Source organism: Carassius auratus, unplaced genomic scaffold (assembly GCF_003368295.1).
Source record: "Carassius auratus strain Wakin unplaced genomic scaffold, ASM336829v1 scaf_tig00000876, whole genome shotgun sequence".
Taxonomy (NCBI): Eukaryota; Metazoa; Chordata; class Actinopteri; order Cypriniformes; family Cyprinidae; genus Carassius; species Carassius auratus.
Window position 1 is genome coordinate 226,583 of NW_020523328.1, and position 21,488 is coordinate 248,070.

At 36.8% G+C, this 21,488-nt stretch overlaps 1 protein-coding gene across 2 annotated transcripts; it reads left to right on the forward strand.

Moving 5' to 3' along the window:
- Positions 1–2,219: 2,219 nt before the first annotated feature.
- Positions 2,220–16,786, forward strand: LOC113069108 (vasopressin V2 receptor-like). 2 transcript variants are annotated; one of them, XM_026242090.1, is made up of 6 exons: positions 2,220–2,560; positions 10,012–10,398; positions 11,288–11,533; positions 11,624–11,770; positions 13,137–13,773; positions 15,248–16,786. In XM_026242090.1, the coding sequence occupies exons 2-6, from the start codon at positions 10,015–10,017 to the stop codon at positions 15,448–15,450; spliced, it is 1,617 nt and encodes a 538-aa protein (XP_026097875.1). In that variant the 5' UTR covers positions 2,220–2,560; positions 10,012–10,014; the 3' UTR covers positions 15,451–16,786. The 2 variants fall into 2 exon arrangements, with proteins under 2 accessions (XP_026097875.1, XP_026097874.1); XM_026242089.1 differs by having other exon boundaries at positions 11,288–11,770.
- Positions 16,787–21,488: the final 4,702 nt, after the last annotated feature.

Below are 21,488 nucleotides of genomic sequence, written 5' to 3' on the forward strand. Positions count from 1 at the left end.
TAATTTAACCATCAGTTCAAATTACAAACTGATTATTTAGTTGCATGTCAATGTAGTTTAGAAGAAGTTTCCAAAGACAAAGTTACTTATCATAGTAAACAGAATTTATTTCTTTTTCCAGCAACTTATAAATAATAAGTGTTCATTACATAAGAGATATTGGTAAAACACAATTTTTTTATGTTCTGCTGTCTTCTACGTCACAGCAATCCAAATTTAAGTCAACCAGCATTTATATGAAGCAATTTTTACACAGCTCCAAAATCACATGCTATTTAAGTGCTCAAGTGATTGGCCAGTGCTGAACCCACATGAGCAAACAGGGTGGAAATCAAATCACATGCTGTTGGGGGTTCCTGTGCCAGCCAAGCCACTACCATTGCTATGAATTTGGAACATTAAGACAACATTGCTTTCTCCAGGTATTATAGACCTGCTTGGTTGAGACAAGCTGCACTAGGCTTGATAACTGTTTTGGTCTGTGGACAGAAAGTGTCACAGAAATCGAATTCTCTCGCTCAGATACACTCTTTAAGTAATGGGCATGTGGCATTCTCCCTCTTTCAGTGCCATTAGTGTGTGCTCAGACACTCGTGCTGCCTCTGCAGTAAGAATGAACAGACTCTTTCACAACGCCTCTGTTTCTCTGTTGGAGCAAATCAATCGCACATAGGGTCATTTCTAACCATGAATCAGTCCTGTAGATCTATTTCATTAACCCAATTAATTACTTTTAAACATTCAAATCAGTCCCACTCTTTCTTCTTCTCTATCCATCAATCTATTTAATCTATCTATCCATTGTTCTGTCATCAGGAAAAAATGATTAGGCAGGACTGAGGGAGAGCTTGAAAAAAAAGGGGGGAAGGGATTTATGTCATTTTTTATGTTTTGGCTGACTCAAGCACTGGGGCTGACTGCTGAGGATGGAGTTCTGCGCTCATTTGAATTGCAGAGAAAAGAGAGACCGTCATTTTCTCAAATTTCCATTTAATCCCTTTCAGAGGAGCAGGTGTTTGAAACGCTCGGAGGCTGAACACTGTCATGTTTATGTATTCAGTGTAAGTGTGTAATCACTTCCATGTTTTAATCTGTCCTTTAATGTGATTAATTTCAGAGTATAATGAGCCTGTCAGGTCTAATTTCGTCCTCCTTCAGGGAAAATAAAAACATGGGATTTCTTATTATGTGCTGATGGCACACACACACATATTATGAAGATGGATGAAGAGTGTTGAGTTTCAAAGCCATCATTCACTCCTGTGAATCTGGAATAGACTTCACAATTCCAAGAAACCGAATACACAAGACTACAATAAGGTCAATGTGCATACATATGCATAAGTGTGATTACTTCAGTGACATAACTCCAAACTGGTTAAAGACAGAATCTACCAGAATCTACACAAACAAGCCTTTCAATTATGTGCCACAGATCTGTCCTGAGGAATAAATGTCTGCTCTTAGACTTAAGCCAGCTGCAATTTTACAAGTTTTGCATTTCATAAATATATATTTGTATATAGTACTGTATAAACACTTAGGAAACACCTTCTTTAATTCTTCTATGATACAAATCAGCGTGTGACAATTCATAGCATTCTGGACTCCATAAGAAGGTGAAACACTGTAAAATGATTGTGTTTCTGTAGACTTCATGAAAGTGAACACTATATTTAACATAATGATGTTTAGATGCATTTGCAGTTTGGGTTAATGACATTTAAAAATGTCTGGGGGACAAAAATCTATTAATTTTTGTTTTGTTTTTGTTAAGGACATTATTATTCTGTGTGACCAATATGGTTGCATGTTTGACCAATTGTATGTTTTTGTACACTTTTGTTGTTGAATTTTGGCACACCTAGTCAATTATTGTCTTGAGATGTCAGGGTGAGGTAAAATTATCAGTTTATTCATGATGCTGATAAACAAATATTAATGTACTTAGCCTAATTAATGTAGGAATGTTCTACAATTACATGCTGGTTAAATATGTTAATACAATTTGAAAGGGTATATTTTTGTTTCTCTCTCTGTACATATATATGTATCCGTTATTCATTTTTGAAAGAGTCTGTTTAGAGAAACTGGATGCTGGAAGGTTTTGGAGTGTGGATGTAAGATCATGAGGGCTAGGGAGGAGTTCTTTGAGAGGGAGGGAGACAGTAGGAGGAACAGGAGTAGCCCAACCAAATTATGTTTAGTGCGCACCAGATCAGAGAATATACTGAGACATAACAGACAGAGAGAGAAAGACATAGAGACGCACTTTGCTGTGCTATCTGAAAGCTGAAAGGATAGGAGCGCATTTAACTCTGTAGATAAAATGAGCTTTGAATGACAGAACAGAATATTTTGGCAACAAAGCTTTATACTTTACATAATTCCCAAACAAAGTTACAATGGTAGACGGCGGATATCTAAAACTGATTGATTGTCAACATAGAGGGCTTGGACGTGGCATGGACATAGCATTATATGGCTTAGTTCGTGTAGAAAACTGTGGATTATATCGCAAAGTGCAATACTTACAGTGAAGAAGCGGAGCTGCCTGACGGTAAGTGCTGCTAATCAATCAGCGCGCTCTGTTCGCGCGCGCCACTCACGTGCTCCATTCAGGGCTACAATGTCAAACGACTTTATTGTTGTTGAATACATTCATATATTGAGTTACTATTATGTACAGATAAATGTATATTTTGCGGTATTTTTTTTACTTCAGAGACATGAGGTAAGACAAGGATAAAAGAACATTAACTAACGTGTCTGTCCAGCAAAAAAAAAAAAAAACATGCTTGGAGATCGAGCACTTCTGATTTTAGGACTTTTAAAATGTTCGTTATTTGAAGAGAAAGATAATAATAATAATAATTGCTCAGCTGTTACCTTAAACTGCTGAAAAAAAATTGGATAAAATATTAGTACCAGTTGTTTCAGAGCAATGCTAATTGCCCTTGATGCTTTTCACTTTCCTCTTAATTATTAGACTTTAAAATGCTTTACAGTCTTTCATGAAAAGCTTTCCCCATGGCTGCTGAGTCACTGGACACTTGGTCAATGTGATTATGTGGGGTGGTCACATTTATGATTGATTGCCTTTTGTCAACAGGAATTTAGGCTTAAATTAATGCATGTAGGCTTACAAATAGATAATATGCATTAATCCAGAGAAGGAAAACTTAATGCAGTGACTCATTTAAATCTTCAGAGCATCGCATGCTAAATTGTTCAGGATTTAGACAACAAAAGTAGCTATGCAATTAAACCTGTTAACGCTGCAAATCTAGAATCGCAGTCATCTTGAATAAACATGGGTGACCTGCTTTTGTTGAAAATTTACAAAGCTTAATTAATCTGTGGACTTAAAAGAATGACTAGGTAAAGTTAGTTCCCAAATTTCAGTGTGTTTACCAGGGTTAGGTTCATGCTAGTCTCAGCCTCAGATGCCCACGGACCGTTGGCTAAACGTCTGATGCATATAGGACACAAAAGTGGAATCACTTCAGGAGTGTCGAAGTCATCATCAGATTGATTGAATTCTACAGGATTTCCAGGAGACGTTCTTTAACGTTCTGTCCAGAAACAAAGATACCGTGGCACCAAACCCCCTCATGAAAAAAGAAAGCTGTCGTGTTTATAAGTGTGACAACAAGGGATTATCAGGATCAACTAAACGCTGGATTCTCAAAAGTATGTGAAATATTTAAAGGAGGGGTACAATGAAGAGATGGATTCTCATGCTTAACATGGCCAAAGTTTGAAAAAAAATATTTGGACCAATGACAAATAATTTCTATGCTGAAAATCTTACTTCCAGGTTAGTACAAGTTTCGGCTGTTTTTTTTTTTTTTTTTGATTGTGGATTTAATGACGTAGACGAGAGTGGAACTCCTTATATGAGCATTTCTCTCGGGAAATTTTTTTTTGGAGATATGAAGGATGCAGTACTACTCTTAACATGAGATTAGGTGAAACTATGTACCCTATAAAGTTTGCGGCATAGAATTTTTCAAATACGTCCGAGAGTTTTCAGACATCGGTTTGTTATTGTGGTGACATTTACACACCCCAAAACGTGATACTGAATGAAACAAACTGATTGTTTTTTTGTCATGTCGGTCAAACGACCTCATGGACGGGTCTTAGCCAATGAAAGCTGCCATGAATTTCAGACCTTTAGTCGTCAGTCTGGAGGTCTGGCTACGCGAGTCTGGGTTTATGCCTCAGAAGTTAATGTGCCTCCCAAAGAACTTTGAAATCATGGACAGAATCCTGTTATAGTAAACAAACACAGCATCTCTCTGTAAACCTGAGAGGTTTTAAAGTCAACTGATGCCTGATGATGAATATGCTTATGCTTCCTTTGTTGCGTATGGCCCACACTATGCAGACTAAAGCAATATAATTGTGCATGGACTGTTTGCTCATGTTGTTTTTTGTTTTTGTTCATTTTTTCAAGGTTTCAGTGTGCATTTAAAGACTGTCATCTGTTTAAACAGGCATATATGTGATGAGTTAATGAGTAAATGTAGAGTCGTTTACTTAAGTCATCAGTGCATGAACCAATTTCCAAGATCTCCATGTCTTCATTCTCACACACACCTATTCATGCACCTTGTATACAATTTGTTCTTACCTGAAAATAGTTAAATATTAAATATTAAAAAAAAAAAAAATGTTTGTCGCTCTATACCTCATTAAGCTATACTGTACTAAAATGTCTGTCAGGGTTTGAGGAATGCAGGTGTGTTTTTGGGAGGGACTCTGGGGTTCTGACCCGAATGCAGAACAGAGCTGGAACATGAAAGGACAAACAGACAGTAAGAATGGGTTAGATAAACAACAGTGTTAACAGATGAAAATAGGTGGATCACTCCGTCATCCTTCCTGCGGTGTGGCTGTTTTCCTGTGATTGACAAAGATGTAAAATAAAGGAGCAAGATGTGCTTGCAAGGGATTTTTTTTTTTTAGATAAAGCGGGAATGTTTAATAAAAGCCAAGTGAATTATTTTTTTTTTAGATATGTGTATAGTTCAAATCAAACAACTAGTGGAAATGCTCCTATTTTGTCTATCTAATTATTGGCCCAAAAAATGATTTCTTAGCTACATCATAACTTTTTTTTTTTTTTTTTAAACCTCACACTTTCAAATTACCTTCAGGTTTCAATGGGGAAAATACAGATTTTAAAATGGACCCCACAGTATGTGACTGGCAGACAGCTACTTATATTAGATCACAAAAGTGATCTGCTGCCGTCAACTGACACTTTCTTTTCAATCCCTCCATTCTCCTCTATCATCCCTTTAAAGATAGGGATGCTTCACTACCCGGTAGCTTCTCCTGCTGTGAGGCATTCCTGGGAGATGTTCATAAATTAGGGATTACTTTCCATACATGTCTTTTTCACCTAGTCCACCAGACACGCACGCACACAGATTCCAGTGTAGCCACATAATGCTCTCGTCTGATGTGCTGACGTACATTGATAAATTCCTCATCAGCACTTCATCACCGCTCAGTGTGAGATCTGACCACTCAGTCTCAGCGGCAGAAGGATTAAAGAAACCATCCTGCTCAAACATCTAAGCCTATTTCCTATTTTCAATATGAATATTATGCAATGTAATCTTTGCTGCACAATTAACTTGTATATTTATATAACACATTTAAATTGTAAATTGAATTAATTAGTAAGACTTTGGTTTCCAGTATCCAGAAGGTCATAAATAAATCATTGCTTTTTCACCGTTTAACTATTATTGTGAAACTAGTGTTCTGTCTAAAAGCTCACAGACCGATTGACCCTTCGCTAAGCCCAACATTAAATACATAAGTGTAAGTGTATTTCTACCGTAGCGACTGTTGTCATCTGCTACGTTCTCAGTCAACCTTTTGCTCTGTTCTTATGTAAGTCTTGGAGTATTTGTGTTTTATCAGTTTTAAATGCAATTTACAGAAATTCTACTAAAATACAGAAAGCATACAAATGTTTTCATTGAAATAATGCACTTTATGTTAACATTAGAAACAGAGACACTACCCGCTATAATGCTGACCACAAAACCTGAGCAAAAACAAGCTTTGACAAACTTCAGATCGCCATTACAATATCATAGTTTCCTTATTTGAAATATAATACATTTCTGAAACATATACAACACACACACACACACAAACACACAGTCAAACACAGATTGTTTGTGTTTGTGTACAGATTTGTGTAAGTGTATTTCACATGTATGCTGTAAATTGTCATTATTCCCCTAATTTAACCAGTGATTATAAAGTAAACGCCTGACGCTTTATATCATCTTCCTCTCTGATTTTTAAATTCACTCGATTTCCATTGTGCATTTCTGTATGCCATCTCTTTTTCTTTTTCACCTCTCCTAGTATTTCCTTTGTCATTTTTAACCATATTTATTTATTTGATGGCAAAAGGCACCTTTAGAAAGTGCTGCTTAAGGGTCAAAGGCTCAAGTCCCAGTGCACCCCATTGCTGTGCCTTGACCGTCTTTCCTCCCATCATATGACCCCGGTCCGGCACCGAGCAAGGCACAGGTCTGGGAAGCATCATTTTTAGGACCCATGAGAGTCATTCAGCAGATTAGATCTGAAAGATCTGACCCTCAACATTAAGAGCTCAGCTGTGAAGTGGAGAACCAGGTTGAGTTTTGCTGAAACTGATATTGTTCTGTTGCTGGAATAGATGAGGAGATATCAAGGACAGGCTGATCTGGTAAAAGGATGATATTTGAGATTTGATGAACAGAGAGAGGATACAAACTGAGAAAGGAGCAAAGGAGCGAGAGAGACGGATGAGTGCACTGCTGCTCTCCGCAGTTGGCTTTCACATCCACCAATCTCATCTGCTCTTTTCCACTGCCCCCTTGACCTCGAAGCAGAGCACCACGGGAAACGTGAAATATTTTTAGTGTCCATCTGATAACCAGCAGACGGAGGTTCGAGAGAAAGAGAACACATCTCTGTTAGCTTTGGTGTGGTTTTGATCGGATACTTTGAATGTGCAGTGGTTGCTCTTTCATAGGAGATACTCTTAAAAAAATAAATAAAGGTTCCAAAACATAGGTTTACACACCAATGACTTTTTGGTCATTATTTTCTTAGTGTGAAGAACATAAAAAAAAAATCTGAAGAACCTTTTTATAATAGTATTGAGAATCTTTTGTACGATGTAAAGGTTCCATGGATGTTTATATAGAACCATATATAACAAAAAAACTATACCTTCATTTTCAATAGTTTTAAGATGTTTCTTCTCAAATCTATAGGATAAATAAAAACAATGCGATTTTTGACATACAGTAAGAGTTTAGAGCAATAAAATTGAATTTAAAGGCCACATGAATTTAGACAAAGATTTTTTTTAATGTTCAGTGCTAAGATGGAAAAATGACAACGCACAGTTGTGAAAACAAAGTAAAAAATGAGAATATAGTACAAATACATTCAATATTAATATTGCACTAAGGAAAAAGGTACAAAAATATTTCAGGTAAAAAATATGGGATCGAAAAATGTGTAATTCACATATGACCTTTTTATTTTATTTCTAAATCATGTTTGATTTAAGGTTATTTGCTGTTTTTTTTGTAAGTGTTTGTAAAATGCTAGAACTGTCTTTCTAGAAAAGTCTACACTATTTTTTAGTGTCAGTGTTTTATGAGTAAAAAAAAATCTCTGATCATTTGATTGCAGACTCTTCCTTGACAGATCTGACCACATTGTGTGAAATTATTGCAATTTCTTTTAAAACCACAGAGAAGACCAACACGACACGTGATATTTCTGGAGAGGAGATTCCATTTGCTTTCCATGTAATTTCAACATGAGAAATGAAAGAGATCTTGTTTGTACGCTTTATCTTGCGATATAGACCCGGCTGAATGCTTCATGCACACATGCCCAGCAGGGACACATCACAGAGCCACTTTGGGCCTGATGGATAGCCAGTGCCAGCACATGTGCATCAAACAAGACCCAGAGCGTGTGAGGGGGCTCTTCTGTATTTTCCCAGGAGGTATCAAAGTAGGTAATGGAAAGTAGTCGGGACATGCAAAGAGTGCGAACAGACGACAAACTGGACAGCAAGAGCAACTGACGGGCTTTCCACGAGCAACGTCAAAGGAAGACTTTGCCAGGCTTTGTGTTACAATTGGAAGGATTTCATTAGGACTCTGTAACCAGCACAGCTCTGAAGTGGCTATTTCTGTTGTGAATTGATTATGCAAATGCAAGATGAAAACCGCCACTCCAGATGGACGGAGAGAGTGAGAGCAAGAGTGAGTGAGGATGAATGAAGTGAATGAAATATTGTAGGTCTCAGAGACTTGGACTTAAATCAAGAGCTAATTTTAAAACAAACTGCATTCGAAAGCTTTCTGCTTCCATTCTTGCTAATCCTCTCATAAATCATAACCACGTTGACAGGAATACACTCAAGGAAGGCTAAGCAGCATGTATGAGCTAACAAACACCAGAAGAATCAAAGAAACTATCAGAGAAAAGCACACAAGATCAGTGCCTTGTTTTCCAGTGACATATTTCTAGATATTCAAATGATTTACACTAGCATTCAGAAGTTTCAGTTTGGTGAGATCTTTATTATTTTAATGCTCACCAACGCATGCTGATTTGAAACATTTCTTATTATCATCAATGTTGAAAACAGCTGTGCTGCTTATTTTTGGAAGAAACCTTTATTTATTTATTTTTCAGGATTTGATAGAACGTTAATAATAAGAACAGCATTTATTTGAAATAGAAAACATTTGTAACATTATAAATGTCTGTACTCTGTTTTATTTAATTGAATGTATTAAAATAATTAATACATTGAATTAAAAACATTTAAATATTTGAATGCTGAATAAAAGCATTTATTCCTTAAAAAAAAAGACTTTAATCAAATTAAAATAAGACTAGTCCTTCGAATCTGTCTGTGTGAGATTTATTAATACAGCCACACATTTTTCTCCTCTTAGTGGCAGCGCTCTTTGCAATAAACCGCACTGTTCTACCTTTATTATCCGATGTTGTTTTCTTAAATGCTTTCGCACTTTCACTCATATTTGATTTCATATTTCCTTAATACCATGTATGCATGTGTGGTAAATTGCATGCACTTTAAAAGTGTGGAATTTATAAGCATATTCAATAAATTTGGCAAAATAATTAAGTTTAATGCAAGTAGAAGGAAGCATTTGCACAAAACTTACTCTTGGGCTTCCTGTTTCAATATGTCTGCACATAATAATTACAGACACCTTTAAAATCTGCTTCCTTCCTCCTGCCCACCTCCACATCCATGCCTCCGTCATACACTGTGTATCCACACCTTGTTCCCATACCGCTCTCATATTTTGTATTTCTTTTCTTAGTCTCACCGCAAATATGTTTCCTGTGTCTGGAGTCAAAGGATGAGCAAATCCCAAGAGAATCTCAGATTTGCTTTTCAGATATTCGCTAAATAAATGTAGCTTTAGCAGCTGGTCTTAATAAACCACACAGCATCTCAATGAGGTTGAAAGTGGAGGTGTTTCTAAATGTTTTATGTGGAGGTTCCAGAAAGACTGTGATTCAAAGCTATCTTTAATGAATTCGTAAACGATTTTATCATTTATGTTTTTCACTTGCTTTCCTTTTGTTCCAAACCTCAAAACACATGAATACACGTGTAATTAATTTCTTACTGTTTTGGCTAAAAACACAATGATTTAACGTGATGTTTCAAGCGCTTTCTCTAAAAACAGAAGCTGAGATGGAGTATTTAATTTGAGATTATATGGCAGACACTGTAATGACTTAATTTGATTTAGACACCACCATTCCTTTACTCCATACAGAAATAGACAACAAAATGAAAATCATTGGCCTAATTTTATTAAAATGATTTACAACTGTTTGTTTAACAATTTAGGCCAGCGAGGGAGCAGTGTTATGATGTTTTGGATTCGCCTCACATGTCTGTCCTTCTCATTGTAGGTCATGAGGATGGCCTCTTGGGAAGAGAATTTGGGTCAGCCCAATCGCTCTGTTCTGGAGATGGGGGGGCCACCGGACCTGTCCAGCTCCCTCTTCAATCTCAGCAGCAGTTATGGGGGCACAGGGGCTTTCCTCTGGCTGTTTCCGTCAGAGAACATCACATGGACCACCACGAAACCCACAATCCAGCCAGTTGCCCCTCCGCGGGTACGGGACCAAGCCTTGGCCCAGGCAGAGATAGGGGTGCTGGGGTTGGTGCTTGCCCTCACTGCTCTGGGTAATGGATTTGTGCTGTGGGTGTTGCTGCGGAGGAAGAAACATCACGCTCCCATGCACCTCTTCATGGTCAATCTGTGTGTGGCTGACCTAGTAGTGGCCTTCTTTCAGGTAACAGCCTCTTGAGACTATTAAAAATGATGAGTGCAGTGAAATGAGCTTAACGGTTAAGTAATCATTGACCTGAATGGAAACACATAGTGAGACTACATTTATTAAAATGCAGTTGAAGTATCAGGCGTGGGAATAATGTTGTGTCAGCAGAGAAGTTCTAGATATTCTAAGGGCTGCATGAATAATTTACTTTTCTTTTTTTCTTTTTTTTTTGCCTCATTTAAAACATAACCTACCATAAATATTAGTATTGTAATTTTATGGTGAAATAAAAGTATAAGTAGTAGTTGTAGAAGTAATATCTTTTATATTGTTTAATATTTTTATTTAATTATTATAATAACATCTTTTTATATATATGATCACAAACATTTTGGCCAAATTGTGCAGCACTACAAACAAGCACAGCAAACCTGGAACTTAAAAAAAAGATTTAATCACAATTGCAGTTTTGCTAGACAAGTGGTACTGAGGGAGGTGGAGGGTTGCGATCTCATTGGCTGAATAATCAGTAAAGGCCATGATGTCACTGCATGTAAAACGACCTGTCAGGCTGCACCATCTAGAGTTTCATGACTGAAACAGATATATGTAGATCTGTCACCGATGGATTTTTGGTTCCTTACCACTGTCACCTTTGGCTTGCTTAGTTAGGGACACTTGATTTCGCTAATATTGTCAACTTGATTGCACAGATACTATTTGAACTGAACTGAGCTGGACGATGTCTTTAACTGGAAAATTGTGTTTACTCTTATAATCTTGCATTATCTACAATCTATTATCCTGTTTGATACTGTAAAGCTTCTTTGACACAATCAGTATTGCATAAAGTGATGTTTAAATAAAGGTGACTTGACTTGATACGTCTTTATTTTGTCCCCAGGTGCTGCCACAGCTGGTGTGGGACATCACAGAGCACTTCCAGGGCCCTGACGCTCTGTGTCGCTTTGTCAAGTACTTGCAGATCGTCGGGATGTTTGCATCCTCTTATATGATTGTTGCCATGACTGTGGATCGGCACTATGCTATCTGCTGCCCCCTGCAAGCATATCGTGGAGGTGCACCCTCCCGCTGGAACACCCCCATTATGGTTGCATGGGGCCTGGCCCTTGTGCTCAGTTTGCCACAGGTGAGGGGTAAACTTACCTTTCCTGACTGTTTTTTGATTGGCTCACAACTATTTTGTTGTACTCATGACTGTCTCGTCGTTTGCACGCAGGTGTTCATCTTCTCACGGTCAGAGGTGTCCCCCGGGGTGTTCGAATGCTGGGGCCACTTTGCTGAGCCGTGGGGTCTTAAAGCATATGTCACCTGGATGACTGTGGCTGTATTTGTATTGCCAGCCTTTATCATCACTGTCTGTCAGGTATCTCCAGCTTCTTTTCTTCTCAATCTCTCACCGTCTACATATTTTTTTAATTGAATGTATTGCTTTGACATCTCTCGTCTAACAATGCATCAGAGCACAAGAACATGATGTATACTATGCAAATGTCAAAGACTTGGCTTGTTTAATGGGAATTAGATGCACTGCAGAGTACAACTTGATGGTTGTGCTAGTGCTGGGTGAAAAGTAGAATTTAATAATTGGCTCCTTTTCAATTCATGAGTTGGATGTTGAATTTGAATGACAGGAAGAGGAATTTACTTTATTGCCATTCAAAAACATTCACTGTAACACCACAGAGGAATTTCCATAGTCCAAAACAAGTTTGCAAATAATTTTGATGTGGCTTGGCTTCCATTTATTTTCCAATGCCAAGGTCATCGGTTTGAATCCCAGAACTCATGGACTGATAAAGTATACCTTGAATGCAACGCAAGACAATTTGCATACATTGCCCACCAAATGCATAAATGTAAATGACGCACACAAAAAGCTTCACCTTAAAAATATTATAACCAGCAACTGTTGCCATGTATCCTTTTTCTCAGAATAGCTTTTGATCTTTTCTAGTGTAAGGGTATTGAGGATCTATGCATTTGGAAAGTTCTAAAAATGGTTTTGTCCAAAAGTATAGTAAATGCATTGTAATGTAAAAAAAAAAATTAAAAAAATTGTAAAACGCTACAGAAAAAAAGTTTATTGGTTAACTATAAGTTAACGTATATGGTTAAAAAATGTAAATAGATTAACATCACACTCTATGTGTATTTACACTCTATGTGTAGAATATTGTATTAAATAAACTATGAATTAAAATATCCATTCCCAGAAGTCCTGTAACACATCCACATATGATTGTAATTCATGTACATTTGTTTTCTTATTATTTATTTATTTATTTATTTATTTTTGTTTTTTTGTTATAATTCACATTAGGGTGTTTCAAGCTTGCTAGGGTTATAGGGTGTTATTTTTATGCATGCATCTTCTGTTATTTAATGTTTACTACATAATTTTAATGCCATATGTGACCCTGTACACAATCTAACAACATGATTTCCTCAACAGATAAAGCATATATATAAGAATTAAGTTAAATACTGCCAAAACAGACAAAAAATGTATTTATAAAATATAAATAAAATGTCCACCACACATTACTACACTTTGAAAAACATATAACTGCTAAGTGTAATATGATTCCATTTAATTCTGTTTCCTAACATTTAAATTTACAGTTCTGTGAGTTTTTTAAAATGTATTCTAAATTCAGTTCTAAATAACACACAACTCTAGACCCATAGTAGGAGTATGTTAACATTGATGTATCTCTTTTTCACCTCAGGTTCGCATCTTCAGAGAAATCCATGACAATATCTACCTGAAGTCTGAGCGGGTGGTAACGGCAGAGTTTAAGAGGAACTCTGTCTTCTTCCACTTTGGTCAGCGGGAGGGGGGCAGGGGAAGGAGCAGAGAGAGGAACAGACAGAGCAGACACAGCAGTGTCAGTCAAGCTCATTACAGTCCCTCACATCATGCAGGAGAGGAAGCGTGCTCCTCAAGCCTTTATCATAGCTACTCTCATACTCTACCCTGTAGGAGCTCTATCTGCGAGCCTTGCTTTGGGCACCACCCCTCTTCAGACAGCTCCTCCCCTTCCGTCCAAACTCACCTGCAAAACACCCCCAACCATCTCTCAGACCCCTCCCATTCCCAGTCTTTATCAGCCAATAGTGTGGGTGCATTGGCTGGACACCCAAATAGCTCTGGAGCTTCTGAACTGTGGCCAGGTGTGCTTCCAGATGCTTTTCCCCTTCCGACCAACTATTCGCACCCGCCGCCGCCTCTCCCAGGTGTGACTAAGGCCATGTCTAAGACAGTGAGGATGACTCTTGTCATTGTGCTGGTCTACACCATCTGCTGGTCTCCTTTCTTTATTGTTCAGTTATGGGCAGCCTGGGACCCCAACCCACCAAACCAAGGTCAGACCCAAGCGAACACATGAATATGCATGTCCTGTACAGTCACACAATAAGGCTGTACTCCACAATAAGGAATGGTAAAACAGTACAATGTAGTTTTAAAGAGGTTCACATCATAATAGAAAATAGACTATCCATTTTTTGATACAGACAACATACTTTTTTGTGCATGTGCATTAGCTTAACCAGATATTTATTTATTTATTTTAGGGTGATTTTAGATAAAGAATTCAAATTTAGTGCTGATTTAAAAAACAAACTATCATTTATAGGATGCATGTATTTAATCAAAAGTGACAGTGAAGACATTTATAAAGATTTGTATTTCAAATAAATGTTATAATCACCACAAATCCTTCAAAAATTAAGAAAAATATTAAGCAGCAACTGTTTTCAACACTGATAATAATAATAATAATAATAATAATAATAATAATAATAATAAATGTTTTTTGAGCAGAAAGTCAGCATGTTAGAATGATTTCTAAAGAATCACGTGTCACTGATGACTGAAATCCTGAAAAAGGATGCTGAAAATTCAGTTTTGCCATCAGCAGGGTGGAGTTCGTAACCAAACAAACAGCACATTCTCCAGGAATATCTCAAAAACAGAGATGCCCGTTTTTGGAAATCTACCTTCCAGCAGAGTTTTGTTCCAAGTACAATAAAAAACATCATTCATCAGAGTTTTCAAGGTTGCTTGGAAATTGCAGGCAGGTGTGTTCGAGCTTGGCTGGAACTGAAGTCTGTGGGAAGGGAGTTCTCCAGGAGCAGAAATAATCAATCATGTTTTCAGCGTGTCCCCTTTTTTATTGTCCTCTTCTTTATTTAACTGTCCCCTGCTTTCTTTCCCTTGAAACATAGACAAACATACACCTGCTCACTCACCTGAGTGTTGGGTAATCTCATTGGTATTTACACCTCTGTATTAGACTGGACTTTCTGCACAGTTTGACCACTGACAGGTTGCCACCTGGCAAACAAATCACTATGAAAACAACACAAGCTTACTCCTATACAGTAGATCTGTCTTTTAGTTAAAAACTAGGCTTTTTTATTTTTACGTTAGCCTTAAATTGGGTTCCATATGGCTTATATTTTTAGATTTTGCATTTAACTGTCTTGTTTATTATTATACATTAAAATAAATAAATAAAAACGTATCAAATCCAAACATTTAAACAGTAGTATATTATGTATAGGTTTTATATACAAATTCAGTGTTAATTTGATCTACTTAGTTAACTATATTATCTGTAGTTACAGCAGTTCTTGTAATTTAAATCCTAATATATGAATATAGAAACTTCTTTAAACTGTGCAAGAATTTTCTTTTTGCTCTGAATTTTTCTGTCACTCTTAATACTTTTCTAAGCAATCTTAAGGCCTTAAACTGATAAAGCTCAGTCTCATATAGCTGTCAATGCAGTAATAAATGCAAAGTGTTATTTCCTTGCCTTTCTCTCTCACGCAGGGGCTGCTTTCACTATCATGATGCTTCTAGCCAGTCTAAACTCCTGCACTAACCCATGGATCTACACAGCCTTCTCCAACAGTGTGTCCCGTGAGCTGTTTGCACTGCTGCGCTGCCACACCGGATCCCCACGCAGAGGTTCGCTGCCGGACGACTCAACCACAACTCACACGTCAACCAACACCAAGGACTCCACATACTGACCTCTGACCTGACTCTACTGCACACACACACACACACCAGCACATGGCAAACACACCACAGACGTGACAGGCTGTCCCAAATGCCACTCTTTGCCCATGTGTTGATGACATAACCAGACAGGTAGTGCTCCGAAGGGCACAGTAAACACCTTTTTAGTATTTAAAATGACTAATGAGATGCCCTACGGTCTTCACGGACAAGTGCCAATAGCAAAAGTGTGCAAAAAGTGTGCCGTTTGGTGCCGGACTGGGGTAATGTCCTGGCTACTTTAGATTCAGGTACATGGCGGTTACACAATCTGAAAAGCAGATACTAATCTGTCATCGACAGTGTTACATCAGTTACAAAGACAAAACTGCATTGCAATGCCTAGTGCAGTTTACAGACAGCTGTCCCTTCAGTTACACAAGAGTGTGACGAATCAGGAGGAAGGTTAGGAAGCAAAGGATCCGAGGTCCTCCATTCTTCTCCGTCTTTCTTTCATGGATGGTTTTCGTAGATTAGGGTTGCAGGATTATATCTGACTTTACAGTACAAAGTAAGTGTGGAAAAGAGAAGAAAGGATGATAACAATGCATACAGAATGGACAAAAGGTTATCTGGCTGTACTCCGGACAGCTTCGGAAGACCAGCGGCAAGATGCTGCAAACGAGAGCCTCAGAAGTTTAGTGGAACATATCCACAACCAGCAAGAACGTGACGAAAATATCAGCCTGATTGTGGGAATCAAACAGTCGCAGCTTAGTGACACAGGAACTTTCCGAATCATATTTACTCTATAAATCACATGTAAAGCGTTCAGAAGACACTGTGAATTGAATTGGTCTGCAGTATTAGCCCTTAAATGATTAGAAGTGCTGGCAGTGGATGTTGTTACAGTGGACAGAAATCTACATTTGACTACCGCAGAAGGAAATCTCATTTTCTGTGTTGGTCATTTTTGTGGGTTAATGTACCAAAGCAAAGACATAGCACATTGTTTGGAAGGTGGTGATTGCATAATGCAATTCACTACAACCAGTACTATGTACATATCCTCACAGTCCTAGGAAATCCTTGTAAAAATCAGTGGGAAAAAATATGGTATTTTCTTTTTTTTTTATATATGCTTTGGGTGAGAAATATTTTTTTTTACGGAAGCAACAGGGTAATGGTAAATGAACAGCAATACACAGGTCAATTTTCAATCTAAACACTGTAGCAGGTAGCAAAATTTCACAGTTGAAATCTCTATTATGTATATATGTACACACTAATCACTCATTAATTTGTCAGCCTTTTAGCTCTACCTCTGGAATCAGGGGACCATTCACATGCTTCAGAGTAACTTATTTGTACAGAAAATATTATAAATGAAATAAAGAAGTGTTACAGGTTTAAGAAAAATATTATATATTGCAACTTAAGCGCCTTATTATAAAAAAAGTATTTATATATATGTATATATATATATATATATATATATATATATATATATATATATATATATATATATACACACACACACACGCACACACACACACGCACACACACATATATATATATATATATATACACACACACACACACACACAGTATGTACATGTATGTTTCTCAAACAGAGATTCTTGAGGAACTAGTCAGTGCAATTCATAATAAATAATAATAATAATAGTCAGTGTCTGTGGTAGTTTTAGGAGGCTACAATTCTGCTTGCTTTAATCCCACCACTGCAAGCTATTATTAGAAACATGTATTTCAATCATAAATTTAATCTGGAAGTCCAAACACCGCTTTTTAGGAACCTTTTTTGTAGTCTTAAAATATACATTGACTTATCACATTTCCTGCTTTATGACAAAATTACTGAAATTCTTGCTGATTGGAAATGCATTATAATTTCCCCCATTTAACAGAAAAGCAACAAATCCCATAATTGCCATGAACATCAGTCTTTCTTGATTGAGACAAATATACTGTTTTTTAATATATTATTGTCCAAAAGTATATCAATGACTGTGATTAACTGTAAACTTCTAACCATTAGATTAAAAAACATTAACAAACATTAAGAAAACGAATTGCTAGTTAACTTTTTGTTATACTCAATGCATAATGATGGATAATCATACTATTATTTAGCACATTTAATTGACAAGATGTGCAGTACCTAAAATACGATCAATGTTGTAATAAATTATTTTTTATATCAATTTACTCTTTGTAGTTCTTTATTTTGGTCCTTCTTATTTTCTTGATAAAGTAAACATAGGAAATACATAAACTACAGAAAATGTTTTTCACCTCAAGATCACCATTTTTCAATGAACAGCTACATTTGTAAGGAAGAATGTGCACAACTCACTTGAATAAGTCGAGTCTCAGCAAATGGGTTCATATCGCTCACATAAACTGAGTTCATATTATTGATCTCCCCGGATAATGAAGAGGAAATAAAGTTTTTGAGTCTTGATCCTTAAGGTACTTTTATCCTTAAAACCTTATATCTAGCCAGAAAATGTGGATGATTACATACAGTATATGCATTTTTTTTTTAATGAGAATCAACTAAAGAGAATAAGACTTCCCCTGTCTCATATATCAGCTTCTACTGTTCCTTATCCCGGATATTTTGTGGCATGCCGATGGCTCTATGTTGTTGGAAGAGCTCAAAAACTGAATGCATTAGATATGGATTTCCAGTGCAGGGAGGACAGAAGAAACTGACTGCTTATGGATTTGCTTTTGGTTTACTCTGCTTCTGCTGGCTGGTGTGCTCTACCTCACGGGAGATGACAGGAAGACGGGTGCCATGTCTAGGGTCAAGAGAGGTGGTCACATGTACCTGTCTCTTTCCTTTATGCAAAGAAACCTCCCATCATCTTTAAATCGATCCAAAAACATGTCAGGCATCTCTGCATCTCAAAAGAGAACCACACTGCAGCTTGACTGTAGAAGGAGATGCTTCTGTGTTTTAAGGAAACATTTACCAATTTAAATCCATCTGACTACTGATCATCACCATCAGAGGACATTTAGAAAGAAAAGACAACAGTTTTACATGTGTATTAAACCCTGTTCACCAGTTATTCAAACCTGTGGTGTCTGGAATGGAATACTAGCTTACTGTTTTCTGAATACAGTGTAGTGCTACATACAGTGTGATAGATATACATATTATATAAAAAAAAATTATATATATAAAAGAGTTTGGGGTCAGTTAGATTTTTTTTTTTTTTTTTTTAAGAAGTCCCTTATGCGCATCATAAAAGCTGCATTTATTTTATCAAAATACAGTAAAACATGAATATCATTACAATTTAAAATAACTGTTTCTATAATACATTTCAAAATTACTAATGTAATGTAATACATTCCTGTGATGCAAAGATGAATTTTCAGCATCATTACTCTACTCTTCAGTATCACATGATCCTTCAGAAATAATTCTAATATGCTGATTTGCTGCTCAAGAAGTATTTCTTATTATTATCAAGTAGTTAGTAGTTATCAAGTTAGGCTGCTTAAAATTTTTGTGGATATTTTTTTGGTTTTTTTTTTGATTCATGGTAAGTTAAAAGGAACAGCATTAATGTGAAATATAATAATCTTCTGTAACATAAATGTCTTTAACTGTCATTTTTCAACAATTTAATGCATCCTTGCTGAATAGTTAATATCGTCAGTTTATATATATCAGCCTGCCATCTCGCTTTTCCTTCAGGACAAGACAAAAAAAAGGTTCATCTTTTAGACTGTTCCACCACCCTTCATGTCTAGAATCAGAGATCTGAGAACAGCTGCAAAAGGTATTTTTGGAGATTAGTTGCAAAAGCACACTTACACCAGAGGCCGTCTTTGGGGCTTGTGCTCTCCATACCGAACTAACAAACCACTGTTATCCCACTTTGCTCAAGCTCATATGACATACTGTTACTGCTTGTGCAACAGATTGCCAGCTCACACACTTAAATCAAATTTTCACTGCAAACAAGAACACTGATCTCTATATCCATGACTGGGTACACATTTTGATTCGAGTTAATTAATTTGCATAGCAGATGTAAAGTACACTTTGCTGAAATAAGACCCAATCTTTCTGCTAATGATTTATATATACATATATTCAAAATATTAAAACATTTAAATTTATGCAGCTCAGCATTGAACTGGTAACCTGAAAATATGAACTATTCATAAGACCAGCTCATTAGAATGCTATAATAAATAGGAGATAAAGTCAGAAATAAGAGATTAAAAAGTCAAAATTAAGAGATATAAATTTAAAGTCATAATAAATTTATATCCTGAAGAAGGCTTTGAAGCCAGAACGCGTAAATCTACCTTTGTAACTAGTTAATGATTTAGCCCAGTCAGCTAAAGGCTTTTATTGTTACTACGAGTGTCTTGGAGTAATTCATCATTCTAGTTGACAGTGACCTCGAACTATCCAAAGAGCACCGTTGATTATGTGAGAAAACCAGTGCAGCATTCTTAGCCCCTGCTGTATTCTCAACAATTGTTGCGTTGTTGTTTTTCACGTCCAACTGTAAGATGTTTCTTGCCATTATTTTGTAGTAGGCTACACACTACGTTTTTATAAAACTGCTAATTCAACTCTGGTAAAATTATATTGGTTTTGATGTGTGGCTTTTAAGATTTAGCAGCAATGGCATGGATTCAACTAAATCAATATACCAGCCCTAATCAACACATAAAAACATAATCAGTGACGACGTTTATGTGGTATTTAACACAAAACACACACTGATCTGTACGATGAGCATTAATGCACAGCGCACAACCTGTCCACCAAGGGTTCTGCTGAACAGGTTTAGACTGGGCATGGTGTCAGGCAATGTCAGGCAAAGTTGTTAAACTATTTCCTCGCTGAGATCAGACTCCGCACCTGCCCAGAAAGAACACTATGAAAGAGAAAGAGGGGGTTGCGGAGAGTGAGAAGGAAAAAAATAATATGCACAATTATCAATCTCTTCCTCTACTAATCAAAAACAAACCAGATGATGGAGGGAGAAGAGCTGGTAAACAAAATGTTTTAGGTCAATAAAAAGTCAGATGATGATCTATATTGGTCTAAATGCAGATTCAGGCAAGGAGAGTGGAAAAGGAGAACAAGAAGAAAGGACAAAACCTAAAGGTAAAAAAACAAGGACAGTGTTGAGATGGAAGAATTCCGCCTGCACAAAGTCCTATATATTCTCATATTGCGCTGATACACATACTTGAGCAAACGGTCTCTTATTATTCTGAGGGAGAGATGCCAAAATGAAAATAATGTCCCCTCATCAAGCTACTACTAAATATATTGTAGAAACTACCAAAAGAATTTAATAGAAACTTGAATTGCTAGATACAGTATTGTTCAAAATAATAGCAGTACAATGTGACTAACCAGAATAATCAAGGTTTTTAGTATATTTTTTATTGCTACGTGGCAAACAAGTTACCAGTAGGTTCAGTAGATTCTCAGAAAACAAACGAGACCCAGCATTCATGATATGCATGCTCTTAAGGCTGTGCAATTGGGCAATTAGTTGAAAGGAGTGTGTTCAAAAAAATAGCAGTGTCTACCTTTGACTGTACAAACTCAAAACTATTTTGTACAAACATTTTTTTTTTCTGGGATTTAGCAATCCTGTGAATCACTAAACTAATATTTAGTTGTATGACCACAGTTTTTTAAAACTGCTTGACATCTGTGTGGCATGGAGTCAACCAACTTGTGGCACCTCTCAGCTGTTATTCCACTCCATGATTCTTTAACAACATCCCACAATTCATTCACATTTCTTGGTTTTGCTTCAGAAACAGCATTTTTGATATCACCCCACAAGTTCTCAATTGGATTAAGGTCTGGAGATTGGGCTGGCCACTCCATAACATTAATTTTGTTGGTTTGGAACCAAGACTTTGCCCGTTTACTAGTGTGTTTTGGGTCATTGTCTTGTTGAAACAACCATTTCAAGGGCATGTCCTCTTCAGCATAGGGCAACATGACCTCTTCAAGTATTTTAACATATGCAAACTGATCCATGAT

What these genes read in the sequence shown, in the direction of transcription:
- LOC113069108 (XM_026242089.1), top strand. Translation starts at nt 10,015, where the DNA reads ATGAGGATGGCCTCTTGGGAAGAGAATTTGGGTCAGCCCAATCGCTCT. An exon ending in TAGTAGTGGCCTTCTTTCAG is followed by an intron (nt 10,399 to 11,287) that starts GTAACAGCCTCT and finishes TTTTGTCCCCAG; the next exon opens with GTGCTGCCACAGCTGGTGTG. An exon ending in TTATCATCACTGTCTGTCAG is followed by an intron (nt 11,771 to 13,136) that starts GTATCTCCAGCT and finishes TTTTCACCTCAG; the next exon opens with GTTCGCATCTTCAGAGAAAT.